At 39.9% G+C, this 13,719-nt stretch overlaps 1 protein-coding gene across 8 annotated transcripts in view; it reads left to right on the top strand.

Moving 5' to 3' along the window:
• Positions 1 to 10,879, top strand: part of PPP4R1 (protein phosphatase 4 regulatory subunit 1) — a 69,995-nt gene extending 59,116 nt beyond the window's left edge. For all 8 annotated transcript variants that reach the window (XM_042798132.1, XM_042798130.1, XM_042798128.1 and 5 more), the window contains 8 exons: positions 1,007 to 1,102; positions 2,382 to 2,567; positions 4,042 to 4,203; positions 4,821 to 4,921; positions 6,630 to 6,750; positions 6,849 to 6,983; positions 7,977 to 8,118; positions 9,860 to 10,879. In XM_042798132.1, coding sequence (XP_042654066.1) covers positions 1,007 to 1,102; positions 2,382 to 2,567; positions 4,042 to 4,203; positions 4,821 to 4,921; positions 6,630 to 6,750; positions 6,849 to 6,983; positions 7,977 to 8,118; positions 9,860 to 10,023 — 1,107 coding nt within the window. In that variant the 3' untranslated portion in view covers positions 10,024 to 10,879. The remainder of the gene's footprint in view (positions 1 to 1,006; positions 1,103 to 2,381; positions 2,568 to 4,041; positions 4,204 to 4,820; positions 4,922 to 6,629; positions 6,751 to 6,848; positions 6,984 to 7,976; positions 8,119 to 9,859) is intronic.
• Positions 10,880 to 13,719: the final 2,840 nt, after the last annotated feature.

The following is a 13,719-nucleotide window of genomic DNA, read 5'->3' as shown; positions in this document are numbered from 1 at the left end:
TCTAGAGGCTTTTTTGAAGAAGTTTATAAAATTTGCTGGAAAATTCTCATTGTCAAACTGAACAGCTGGTAGGGTTGCCATGTTCTCCGGGCATGTATTGACCCTGAGAGCTCACCCTGCAGCATCTGTAAATAGATACTTTGGCTCATAGCTAGCAAAAATGCCTTTGTCCTGTTCTACCACACAGCAGCCTGATCTACTTTTCAAATATTCATCACGTACTTCTTTAAATTTTTGGTTGATTATGCAAAGTCCATTGTATTTGGGGAACTTCACTGGTATAGAAAGTGACAGTTCATCCCCTCAGGGGCACAGTTTATCATAGTGTATTGAACTTCTGCTGCTCGGTGGAGTCCTGAAGCAGTGTCTCAGTCCTTATCTTCAATGCCCAGATATATAGCCAGTATGCTTGAATGATTGCTAAATATTATTTTAATAGAACTGCTGAGACGGGTAATGACTAGTGTCAGCAGCTATGTTCTGCTAGGACTTTGTATTATAAGGGGAAGCTCATCTGTAGGGAAGGTTATAGAACAATCACCTCTAGGAAAGGAGCAACAGCATAAGTCTCATCAGTTTCTACTCTTAAGTGTGAGGATGACTTTGTTTTGACCTTTTTCTAGCTCAAATCCAAAGCAACAAATCCAACAGAATTAACTACAGATGTTTTCTCATTCTCCCTTCAGGGGAGAAGCAATGTGACCTGTATGTTAGTTACATTTTCCTTAATGCAATCTCAAAGGTACTCCTATCCTGTGATTTTCATTCCATAAGAACCAAAATGGAGCAGAATAAGAGGAACCTGTGTTTGAACTTGAAAGCAGAAATATTTATCTTACAGACCTTTTGATTTCGAGCTGTAGCAAAATTGTATTTGATATTAAAATTGTATTCCTTTTAATCTAAGAAAAAGACCCTGAGGTGAGGACAGTGCTTCTTGATGTTGACATTTGCCTTGTGTTTAATCCTTGTGTATATTTTGTGTGACTTTTTTCTTTATTCATAGAGTATGGATTCTACACTTCACTATATTCATAATGATTCAGATTTGAGCACCAACAGTAGTTTCAGCCCTGAAGAAGAAAGGAAATCCAAAGTACAGGTAAATGACAGTGACTTCTGTTTTTCCTATATGTATCAGATAAGTGGAATTTTTTTTATGTATATGAGGATTTCTTTTATGCATTTCAGTCATTTTTGTTGTAATGTAGTTTCTATTAAATAGGGAAAACCTCTTAAATCAGTAGTTTTAAAATATTCATTTTTTCCAGAGATAATGGCTTAATTCAGCAGTTGCTTCTGTTTTAATTATGTATAAGAGATGACAGTATTTTTTGACATGAGGTAACAATTGCTGAAGACTTCCTGGTTTTGGTTTCATTTGGTTTCATTTTCTGCAGAAACTGTCCTGTAATGGAAATGAGGTTACTGAGGAAAACAGGATTATTTTGTTAAATGTCTTAAGTGGAACTGCCCCAACCCCATGACAGCTTTTTGAAGAAAAGTTGTGAAAGTGTTTAATTAAGCAAGAACTGTCTTTGTTATTTTTTCCCCAAATGAATCAAATGTTTGTTGTTACATAGTTCAGTATTAAGTGTGCCACCCTGCTCATAGAGTGGGAACCTCAGTCCCTCTTGTTCCTTACGTGAGCCGAGCTATTTGGCAGCTGTGTTAGAGAAATGCTCTTGTGCACCCCCTTGGGTAGAGTCAGTGTCTCAAATAAACTGACAACAGCTGAAGCAAAGAAGTTTTGACAAAATTTTAGTTCAGATGCTTTCATTTCTCAGTGGAGAGAAGGATTGGTCTTCACCAGAGATCTCTTTGTCTATGGAGAAGCCTTTTCCTTACTGCTGTCTATTTAGGAAGTTTGGAAACAATATTGAACATGCTATTCTCTGTCCCCTCCCCTTCCTCACCAAGGCATTTTAATTTAGTTTTCTTCTCACAACCTCCCCAAGATTTTGAGAGGAATAAGAAAATTATTTTTGAGCAAGTCTAGTCATTTGCTGTTCTGCTTATTTTTATGGATAAGGTGAAATAGATGATTTGGCCAGCATGCGAGCCTGAACATTTGTAGAAAGGTAGAATGTAGTCTCTTAATTTCCTGGTCTGCCTAAGTAGACAGTGATTCACCCACTGATCTGTTACATTGGTCTGTATATTTTCAAACAGCTTGCAGTCTCGTCATCATTTCTTTAGAGCTTTTTAGTGGAACTTAAGAAATACAAAACTTCTGCATTCTTATTAAGAGATTGTAATTAAATAATACTCTCTAGTTGTGGGGAAAAAATATTCTTCCGACAATGTGCCCTGGAACTTTAGTAAGCCTTATGAGAATTCATTGAAAATAGTGTCAACACTCTACCCTTTTCATGCTGTAGGATGTTGTACCTCAAGCCTTGCTGGATCAGTATTTATCAATGACTGATCCATCTCGTGCACAAACAGTTGATACCGAGATTGCCAAGCACTGTGCCTACAGCCTGCCGGGTGTGGCACTGACGCTGGGCAGGCAGAATTGGCACTGTTTGAAAGATACCTATGAGACGCTGGCATCTGACATGCAGGTAAGCTCAAGAAGCTCTGACAGTGAATGATCTGAACTTTTATGATGTCACAATGAATAATCTGAACTTAGATGACGCTTTCTCTTGTTTCCTGGGTGCTGGGTTGCTCTGCTTTTTCCATGGAGCTTTCCTCTGCTGATACTAATTGTGTGCTGAATGAAAGAGTAACAGTTGTCTCGGAGGAAGCTGGATGTGTGTGGTGCTCAGGTAGTATGGAAATGGGGCAGTTTGAGTAGGAGGTGGGTCTCCAGTGGGAATGTGAGGAGAGGTCTCCGATTTCCTCTACTGTTTGAGATCTTATGGCAGTGCTTGGGATTCTCCTAGGTATGTGAATTTGGGCTGTGCTGCTGTGCGTGGGCAGACATGTGCCCCTGCAGGCATGTCTGGAGCTCAGTGAGTCAGCCTCACGCCGGGCCTTTTGGTGGCCTTTTGGGGCTGCATCCAGTTAGTCATAAGGGAATAACATCACTGTCACCATGCAGCATTGCTGTTTGAAAAACAAATACGGGAAATAGCAACGTTTTCCTTGTTGTGAGGTGGTAAGGAGGTGGCTCTGTGCATTTTATTGTTGGTTTACAGTTGTTTCCCAGTCCTCCCTAGTTTCCTTTTTTGGAGATGCTCTTTTTATTTTTTAAAACATTGTCAGACTACTTCACCTCTCTTGAACTTGCTGCTTGCTATGTCAGAGCAGCAGTTCTCAGTGATATGTAGTGAGTAATTTTGTACATGGCTATTGCTCATATTTTCCAAAAGGGTTTGCAGCCATTAAAAGCAACCAGAGCTAATAAATATAAAACATAAGTAAAAACAAATTATCCTGTATTCAAAACTGTCCAGAGTTTATCACCAGTCTAATCTGAATTAAGATTGAATCACCAAACAAAGGCAAAAGAACAGAACCTATGCTAATTGGAGAGTTCTAGCTAAAAGATAGATGCTATTTTATTTTAAAAAAGATTAATTTGAAATAGTTACTCCATTAAAACAGTGCCCCCCTCAATTTAGGGTGAATAAAAGCTCTACTGGTCCTTGGACTTCTGGGCAGTCAGTGTGGGTGAAACTTTACCTATGATATGCCAGCTGAAGTATTGTGGGATATATATCTTATTTGGTTTTATAAATTAAATTAGTGAGAGAGTAGTAGTGTGGAACTAATTTATCCAAAAGAAATTCAAGGGAGAGAGTAATGTGTGGAAGACTACTGATGTCAAGAATACTATTTTCCTTCCCAATACCTTGAAAATTAAAATATTTATTCAGGTGGAAGAAATGATACCTTGTCATTTGTTCTCTCTTACTTTTTTTTTTTTTTTTCTTAATTTGCAATTTAATTTTCAACTGTTACATTAGACACTGAATGTATTTGCAAATACTGTAGCTTGCTGGGAGTCCAGCTTGGATACTGACCCTCAAGTTAAAATAGAGCACTTCAGATGATACATCAATAAAATTCCTTTATTTATTTATTCTACAGTGGAAGGTTCGGCGGACACTAGCATTTTCTATACATGAACTTGCCGTCATCCTTGGGGATCAGCTTACAGCTGGAGACTTAGTTCCTGTCTTCAATGGCTTTTTAAAAGATCTAGATGAAGTCAGGATAGGTGTACTTAAACACTTGCACGACTTTCTGAAGGTATGTCTGTGTTCAGCTCTGGTCAAGTGCAATTATGTATTTTGCTTCATTTCTTTGTATGCACTTGCTTTTTAACCTAACACCAGTATAACTCTCTGTGGGAATCCATACAGAAGTCTATTGAATTCTAAAGTATATTTTGCAGGAGATCTGTGTTGCTGATACTTTCTCTTCTCTGAAGATCCTGGTTTGTGCATGTTTATTCAATATATAGGTGTCAACAGATGGTATTAAGTTTTTTGATGGCTCTAACTTTTCTATGCAGCTTACTTCTCAGATTTCTTCGGGAGCTTTTCTGTAGCTGCCTCATTTTTGGAACTGAAAGATACAAATCATAAAACCTTTAAAATCAGTACTATCTTTACTGCTTACCCTTCTTGTTTCCTAGAGTAAATATGGAGACTAGATCAGATTTTGCTTTCAGTATTGCCCCATGTGGTTTTACAGACTTAAGCATGAAGGGGTTTAGCCCAAGAAAGAAACATTGCTAGACTGATTTTTTTTTTTTTTTTTTTTTAATAAAGGCAAGTGTTTCATTAGTTGCATTTAAAAGCTCTTGTTCTGTCTACTAATTGTAGCCTATGTGTCTTTACGTAAGTTTATATTTACTGTTACAGCTGCTTCATCTTGACAAAAGACGAGAGTATCTTTATCAGCTTCAGGAATTCCTAGTGACTGATAACAGCAGGAACTGGCGTTTCCGTGCTGAGCTGGCTGAGTATGTAGTTTTCTGGATGCTTGTTTTTATTGTTATGGATATTTTACAATGTTAAAATCATGGAATAGATGTTTTATAGTGACATTCTTCATTTCATTTTTAATTGGTGGGTAGTCCTTACCTTCCTTCACTTGTCCTCCTTGCTTAAAAATTCCCACTAGTTGTATATCACATAGATTATTTGGAACTTGAATGTCTTTTTCCATTACCATACTTTGAAAACATTACCCTTCCATAAAAAAGAAGCTGCCAAAAGAGAAGACCACATCTGGTTGCTCTTGAAGTCAGGAGAAGTGTTCTAGCCATTTGACTTCAAGTTGCTGTAGATGATGAGTAGGCTGAATTCATGACCATGAAACGGAGATCAAGATCTTGAGGGGCCTAAAGAAAGTGAGTAGCAGAGTGACCTTGGACTTCATCTGAGCAGAGTTTGGCTTTTTCATGGAACTGGTAGGTGGGCCTCTATGGGAAGGGTCAAGTTGCTCAGGAAAGCTAGCAGAGGAAGGGGCTTATGAAATTCAGCAAGCGACAGGTGCCAAGTCCTGTGTGTGGGAAGGAAGAGCCTCTGACAGGGAGACAGACTGAGGACTGGCTGCCCTGGGAGCAGCTCTGCTGGAAAGGCCCAGGGTATCACGGGGGGCAGTGATCTGAACGTGAGCCAGCAGCATGTCCTGGCAGCACAGTCCTGAGCTGTGGGAACGGGAGTGCAGTCAGTATATTGAGGGAACAGATAAGGCCCCTCTGGTCAGCACTCGTTAGATAGCATCTGGAGTAACGCATCTGTACCAATACAGGAAAGATCCTGATAAACTGGAACAAGTTTGGCAGAGAGGGCTGCCGAGATGATCAGTGCTGCAGCACTTACCCTGTGAGGAGAGACTGTGTGACCAAGGCTTCTCTAGCAAGAATAGTGAAATGAATATATAGTAATGACTCATTACAGTGTTCCTTTTGAATTAAATTTTGAGACACCTACTTGAACAACTGATCATGGTGTCATGATGTTTTTGCTGCATTTAAGTGTTGTTTTCATTTAGTAACTACAAATCACTTACCTGTTACTGCTGGTATGGAGACATTGAATTGTCTGCTTGTAACATGTCGTGCCACTTCTTTTGACATACTTTCTACCATTCATGACACATACTACTGTCTGCAACCTGCTGAAATCTTATTCAGCTAATTACAAATTAAGGACAACTGATAATTTCTCTCATTGTCCACTATCTGAAGTAGAAGTTTATTGATTTGATAAATCAGTGTACTTAAGGGACCAAGAATACATATCAAAATAAGTCAGAGTAGGTGCTTTGTAGCAGTACGTCCATTATATGAATGAAATGTCTTTACTAGATACTCAGATGTACGTGCGCACTGCGGTGTGCTGGATCTCTGTGCTGCTTGTACATTGGAGCCATTATCAGGATCCCTGCCTTGTAAATGCAATCCTGAGTCCCTTGCCTCTCCCCTAGTTTTTCATTCTTTCACCTTGTGCAGCATTTTTCCATTACTGTGAATAGGTGGCAATATAAAATTTGCAAGTGACCCATTGTCAAACTGATGGCATTGAAAAATAGAAGATTTTACTTTTCAGTAACTTTATTAGGGCCATGTTGCATGTTTGTCAAGTGTTGTCATGTAGATGATCATATTCACAATTAAAGCTACCTTTCTTCTTATAACGTTTGGTTCTTCTTCCATCTTGTAGGCAACTGATCTTGCTTCTAGATCTGTACAGTGCCAGAGACATTTATGACTACTTGAGACCTATTGCTTTCAGCCTCTGTGCGGACAAAGTGTCTTCTGTCCGTTGGATTTCTTACAAGCTGGTAAAGCAATCTAAGTAAATTCAGGATTCCAAACTTCTGAGGGTTGGTGGTCAGAAGTAATTTTTGTATTTTTTTTTTGTTCTTCTCATTTCTTCAAGGTTAGTGAAATGGTGAAAAAGCTGTACATGGCTTCAACATCGACCTTCGTGGTAGACCTCATGAATGAACTTGTTGAAAAGTTCTGTAGATGCCGCAAATGGTCTGGTCGGCAAACTTTTGTCTTCATTTGTCAGGTGAAATGACTTTTTGTTCATCTTCTTTGCTTTTGGGGGTAGTGCTAAAAATTAAGGAGGAATAGCAACTGGAGCTCTTCAGCTGTCTACTGACACTATTTTCATGAATATTTGATAACTTTGTTTCCAAGGGAAGGTTTCATGGCTGCTTTCTTCATTGTTGCTCCACAGGTGAGCTTGAATGTATCTCTAGCTTAGCATATTAACATCAGGTTGTCAAATCTGATGTTGAATATATAACAAAAGCGTAGCAAAATAATCCCTGAGTTGGGAAGCTGCTTTGTTACTCAGCATGAAATGAGATTTTTACAATACGCTGCAGCATCCTACCACTTTTTTGGGGTTACCCTTTAGAAATCAAGAACCAGGAGTTGCCTGTGCCTCTTTAGCCAGCTACTGCAGCTTGGTCAAAAACAACGTATTCTCAGCAAAATAAGCAGAAGAATTAACTGGCTAGGGTCCCAAGGAAATGGTCAAATTTGGAGGCTGTAGCAGAGGTGCAGACTGGGAGCCAACATGACTGCTGCCTGAGTGGGACAGTTCTTTGAAGTATTTGGAGAAATGTGAGCTTTGAGCTTATTTGGAGAAACGTGTTTGGGTACAATGTATGTTTCTTGAGATGGACCATTCTTGTCTTAATATAGTACCTAGTTAAAGACTAAATAATTCTTGAAAAAGATTGGGAAGGTCTTTTACTCTTCTTCCCTGTTTCCAAATTATACTGTGATTAAGAAAAGTAAAAATAAGGAAGTTGTCAGACTTCATTCAAAATATAATAGGCTTTTAACCGAGTCTGAATTTCCTCAGCCCTAACTTGCTTCATTGCGTGCAACTTTGTGCTAGAAAGTATTGTACCATATTTTAAAACTTTGTGGATGCTACCTATTCTATTAATGCTATGAAAGTAATAAGATCTGTTAGCTCTGATTATGTGTTGGGATTTTATCCTCTCTGTGCTGAAATCTAATGAAATTGCTTCTGTCATCTTGCCAGACTATCAGTGAAGATGACTGCCTGCCCATGGACCAGTTTGCTGTACATCTGTTGCCACACTTACTACACTTGGCATCTGACAGGGTTCCAAATGTTCGAGTCCTGCTTGCAAAAACATTAAAGCAAACCCTTTTAGAGAAAGGTTAGTGGCAGAAAGAGTTGCAGTGGTCTGACTGTGTATCTTTTTGTCCTTCCATTTTCCTATAGTCAGCTGGGAAAGAAGAAACAACATCATACGTGGGTCGCTCTTGCTTTTACAGTCTCCTTGGTGTGGGATGTTACCTTGGCTGAGATGAGATAAAACCATGAACCTTGTTGTGGTATCAGAGCCACTGTTGTGTAACGCTGAGGAAACATGAGTTCTTGCTCATATGCCAGCCTGTTCTTTTGGTACCATTTTCCCTGAATGAGCTCGTTTCTAGAGATGTCATCGGGGCACAGAAAGCACAAATGAACAACTAGCAACTGTGAAGTTGTTTAGCAGTGCCCTTTATTTAGTTAAAAAATTCTGTTGATGTTCTGTGTAATAAGAATAAGAAAGAAAAATCCTCTCATACAAACTCACCATCTGTTTTCTCACTAGGGGAGAAGAGATGGCTGCAGTTTGGTTTTTATATTTTATGGTAGCAGTGGGAAGAAAGTTTCTCTGGAGCATCTTCAGGGAAATTAGACATGCAACTTTCAAATTGCATGCTTTGCTTAGGAAAGCATTCCCAATGCATAGCAGATGCCAGAAGAGTCAGCAGTGCTCAGAGTCCAAAGCTCTGTAAAGGGAAACAGCATTAGAAATCCTGTGCTATTTTGTAAACCAGCAGAGTGTCCACACTTGGAATAATTCAGTCAGTTCCAGCCACTTTCTCAAAACCATACGCTGGCTTCTAGCATAGAAAGTGTGAAGAAGTATACAAAATGTTCAAAACACTGGTCGACGGAAAGGGTGCCAACACAGTGAGAACTAGGCTGTTGCTGTCTTGTGCATGCTGGAGACTCTGCGTAAGCACATGTAGACAGTTAAGATGGATCAGCTTCTGTGCAGTAATTTATCCTCTGTTAACTGTGCTAAGGCTGTCACTGGTCTTCCTGTTGTCATGTGGTATTGGTATTTTTGGTTTTGTCCTCGTTATTTTTGTGTTCTCCACCAGAATGGTACATCTCCATTCTGTGTTGACACTACGTAAGCTTTTAATACAGGTGAGCCCTGCCTCAAAAATGATGTATGATTAGGGATGGCAGATAGATTATGAAAGGCAGATTCAAAAAATAAGTTCAGAGGATTTTAAACCTCAGATCTAAATTGCCCTCCCTGTGAGCTGTTTGTTGCTGCTTTTATGCAATTTGTGTTATGCAGTTCATAAAAGCTGTCAGATGTTGGAACTTCTTCCACTCTTACTTCATGTTACCTTAGTTTTATTGTTTGATAATTATTTGGCAAACCTGCCAGTGAAATGGAGTGGCACGGCCATGGGTTTGTGATACCTTCTCTCCATCACAAATATAAGCACACTCCTGAGTCTCTTTCAGTTTGTTGTTTGTGGTTTTTTTTTTGTTTGTTTGTTTGTTTGTTTTTTTTTCCCTTCCTCTGTGGTCATGGAGTCTGTCACATTTACTTTTACACCAAGACCACAGAAATCTGGTATTCCAACAGTGCTGCTTGGGCAACTGTGCTCTGAAACATGGAATGATTTTTATTTTTTTTTTTCCAAAGGTGATTTCACTGGTGTATTCAAAAGTGTATTGTGTGCCTGCTCAGATATTCCAGTTTGACAATACTGTACATGTGCACTGCCTCCTGAGATTTCGAACCTCGTGATAGTATGCTGAGGTTTGCGTTGAAGTATCTGCCGTCTTTTCCTCCTATAAGTCTTGTGCATTTTCTCTTACAGACTATTTTCTAAATTCTGCCAACTCTCATCAAGAAGCTGTGGAACAAACAATTATGGTGCTTCAAATGGATGATGACAATGATGTCAAATATTTTGCAAGCATACACCCTGCCAGTACCAAAATTGCAGATGATGCCATGAGCACTGCTTCATCAACTTATTAAAAAGTTCATAGTGTTGCTATAATTAAAAAAATTTTAAACAAACTATCCTCACGTGCTTCTAAAATGGTTGATCTAGGACAACCTCTTTGGAAGGAGAGATTTCTTGCCAGACTTAACAGGTGGATGTTATCTAAACCTGATACCGGGGATTTTAAGTCAAGAAAAAGTAAACATACCTGTGTCGGCTTGACTTTAGAAAAATACTGCTCAGAGGATTATTTTTGCCACCGAAGCCTTAAATCTTCTGTCTTCCTGAACAAATGAAACTTGAATTGGCAGATCATTTTCATTGTAGAAGGGATGTGATTTCCAGAGACCTGCATTGTTTCTCCTGAGGAGTTAACTTAGCAAGTATTTTCTGTAGCAACTGATAGATGAAATGGCCAGAAAGTCAAATTTATACCGGGCTGTAAGACCTCCAGTATTAGCGCTAAAAGTTTTTATCATTCAAGGACTTGATTTATGTGCAGCTGGGCACACCCTTAAGTGGGAATAGCTTTGATGTTTGTAAATGGGGAAAAGTAGAAATTTGGATTTCTCTTAAGGGCTCAGTGCTAACACTAAACTAGAATTTGATTTTAATCCTTAAATGCAGCATATTGCTGTACCCATTAGCAGAAAACTTTGCTGAGTACCTGTGTCCTAATTATTTTCATGCTGGTCATGACCTAAAGGAAATTTATTAGCACATGTACTTTAAGTCAGGTATTTTTAACTTGATCATGATCGGCTCTGAGGTGCAACTTTTTTCTTCATATACTGTACATATCTGTGAGCCTCCTTGGAGTGCTGCAGTCTTTAATCATGTTGTTTAAAGCTGTTGTGATACTTGTCCAAATAAAATTTATTAATAAGATTTAAAGCAATCTTGTGACCTTTTTAAGACATTAAAATAATAAGTTTGAAATTTAAGTGGCCTTTTTTTTTTTCTAGTTCTTTACACTTTGATGAATATTGCAGGGGGGAGGGGTTTGCGTAATGATTGTGAAGAATTTTGCATTTTGAGATGGAATATACTAAAGCACAGATGGACTTTGACCATGTAATTGAGGGGGTTTTAGGTTCTCTTTCAAGCAAACCTGTGTTGCTTGGGAACCTGACACTCCAGCATGAAATGGCATCTTTGCTGAAGTGAATCAGAATATCCACTTCAGTCCAGATTTACAGGTAACTGAGTTCAAACTGCCCTTAATCTCCCTTCAGTCCATTGACTGCTTTTGTTTCCTCTCATTTCAAATGACTGATACAGTATCTCCTTCTGTGTCTTCCAGGGGCAGCTTGCTTAAATCACCTTTTCTCCAGTCTGCTGAACCTGAAGTATGTGAAGCTTATTTTCCTGAGGAAGTAGAAATGGCTATGGCAGCTTCTCTTTGATGTATTTTAGCAGAACATTTTCATTTATCGGTCAAGTGCCTGATACCCTGGCAGTTCAGTCTCAGGCAGGTGTGTCTTTTTTTTCCCCCGTTTTCTTGGGAAAATAAGTTCTTCTGCAGTTTCTTCTCTAGTAAACAGAAAGTTGCTATTTACTCTCCAAAGTCGTGCTTTTTCTACTCCTGAGCATGGCCATGGAGGTAGTTAAGATAGTCATCTCTGTCTGCCTTGAACCTTGGTGGGTTTGGGGGTTTTTTTGAGGTTGGGTTTTTTGTTTTAGGATTTGGGTTTGGTTATTTGTTTTGGTTTATTTTTTTAGGTTTTCCCTTTGCTTGTCTCTTTCTTTTCAAAATCACCTTAAAATTTGAAAAGGCAACTATATGCCCAGGTCAGAAGTCCGTGCGGTATAGGTAATATTCTCATCAGGTTTTCTGTTCCTCATGTTCTCCAATAATTGTTCAGCAATTACGCGCGAATCCCTGGAGGACTGGGCAGTGTGTCAGCACTGTGTCTGGGTGACAGCAGATTGTCAGAAAGCAGTGAGCTCTTCAGGCAGGAGGATTCCTGAGCTCTCCCTGCTGCCATATGGAGAAGTAGTAACTAGTCCTCTCCCAGTCCAGCTGAGTCACATTTTAGAAACGGGCGTTAGAGTGAGTCGGCTTCTGCATTTTGTTCAGGGTCCATAAATCCTTTCGTTTTTTTGCCTCAGTGTAATGACAGTTGAATTCTAGTGGGGTCATGTGCGTGATTTTTGAGGTGAATGGGATCAGCTTTTTGCTCAGACCAGCGCATGCTTTGGGTCATCTTCTAACTGTGAATGGAGTGCAATATTCACTAGAGGAGTATTGGGACTTAGAAGAAATCCTAGTGTTTGGAGTCCAGAATGAACATGGCCCAGGCTAATTCTGTTACTGTACTAATGTACTGTTCAGCTAACTAGTCCAGTAAAATGAAGCATTATATCTGATCCCATTAGGTAAGACACTTTCAAGGTCTAAAATGAAACAGATCTTCCAGATGCTTTATTTCTTTCTGTTCTGTATTTCTTCAATATCGGTGCAGGCCTGTGAACTTGAGGGAGAGTTTGAGGCTTTTCCTAAGGAATGAGTGCCTGCATTCCCCTGACAGGTAACAAATAAAGATCATCTTGAGGGAAGAGGAGAAATATCTCTTTTTCATTTTTCCGTCACCCAACATGTCATGGATCTGTCTGCCTCATTCCCGCTTCATTTGGTAGTTCCCAAGAAGTGAAAGGGAAGGAAAGACCTGCTTTATTCTCAGTGTTGCCCAAGAGCATATGATCTACAGCCTGAGGGATGTGGTCTCTTGCCTTAACCCTGCTAGGGAGTTTTCTCATGCCAGCAGTGTTACCAGTGTCAGTAATTCAAGTTTCAACTTGTCCCTAAGGATATGGGTTTGGGGAAATGTGCGTCTCAGTTCTCAGTGGTGCAAAGAGGAGCTGTTCTTTCTGTGGGGCAGTGTCTGGGAATGCTGTCAAAGATCCTGGTGAATTCCCTTGTGTGGGTCACCTCTGAAGAAAAATTCAACCTTTGTATCTCAATTAATTTCTATCTTGATCAGGATTTCTTGAGCAGAAAGTGAGGTGACTCCCGAATCGTCATCTGTCAGTCCACAGTTTCCCAAAAGCAGTATCATAGCTCTACCCCTGCCTTCTTGGTAGAATATCAAATCAGTCCTTCACAAGCAATTTTCATTGTTTTCCATTTAATCTCTTGGCTCACTCATCTTGGAACTTCTTTGTGGGAAATCCCTTTTTTCCCATGTCCTGGTTACCACACTGTCTGCCCTTCTCCCGCTTGTTGTTCTTCACAGCAGGTTCTCTCTTCGGTTGTTCCTCCCCAGAGACCCATCAGGATTTGGTAGGGCCGTTTCCTCACCACGCTTTCGTGCAGATTTCATGCCAATAAAACTGCCAAATGTCTGGAACTCTCTAGAGGGCGGTTTGTTTCTAACTGAGACACGACTGATGCTTGGAAATCAGTTTTTGCTGTTTTGAATGCCCCAGATAGCTGCTGCACAAATTCCTGGCCCTGTGGACAAGGTCTGGTGTTCATTCGGACTGCAGAACAGCAGGCTGATTTCAGCCCACCTGAAATAGCTGTTTGCATGGGCTTGGCAACCCCCCTGGGCAGGTGTAGGTTTTTGTGTCCGTGCTGGTTTTTGTGTTCGGTCAGTGGATCATGCCCCCTCAGTTACGTGTCACATACATGTTAGTGCTTGTCCCCTTTTCTCTGCTCTGCCAGGGGTCGGGGTTCAGAGACGGTTTATTTGAATTGGTAGTGGATGGGCAGAGAGGGAATGGCA

This window comes from Tyto alba, unplaced genomic scaffold, assembly GCF_018691265.1.
Source record: "Tyto alba isolate M040663 unplaced genomic scaffold, T.alba_DEE_v4.0 Super-Scaffold_27, whole genome shotgun sequence".
In the NCBI taxonomy this organism is placed as follows: domain Eukaryota; kingdom Metazoa; phylum Chordata; class Aves; order Strigiformes; family Tytonidae; genus Tyto; species Tyto alba.
Note: the sequence above shows the minus strand (reverse complement) of the source record. Positions and strands in the feature narration are given on the sequence as shown.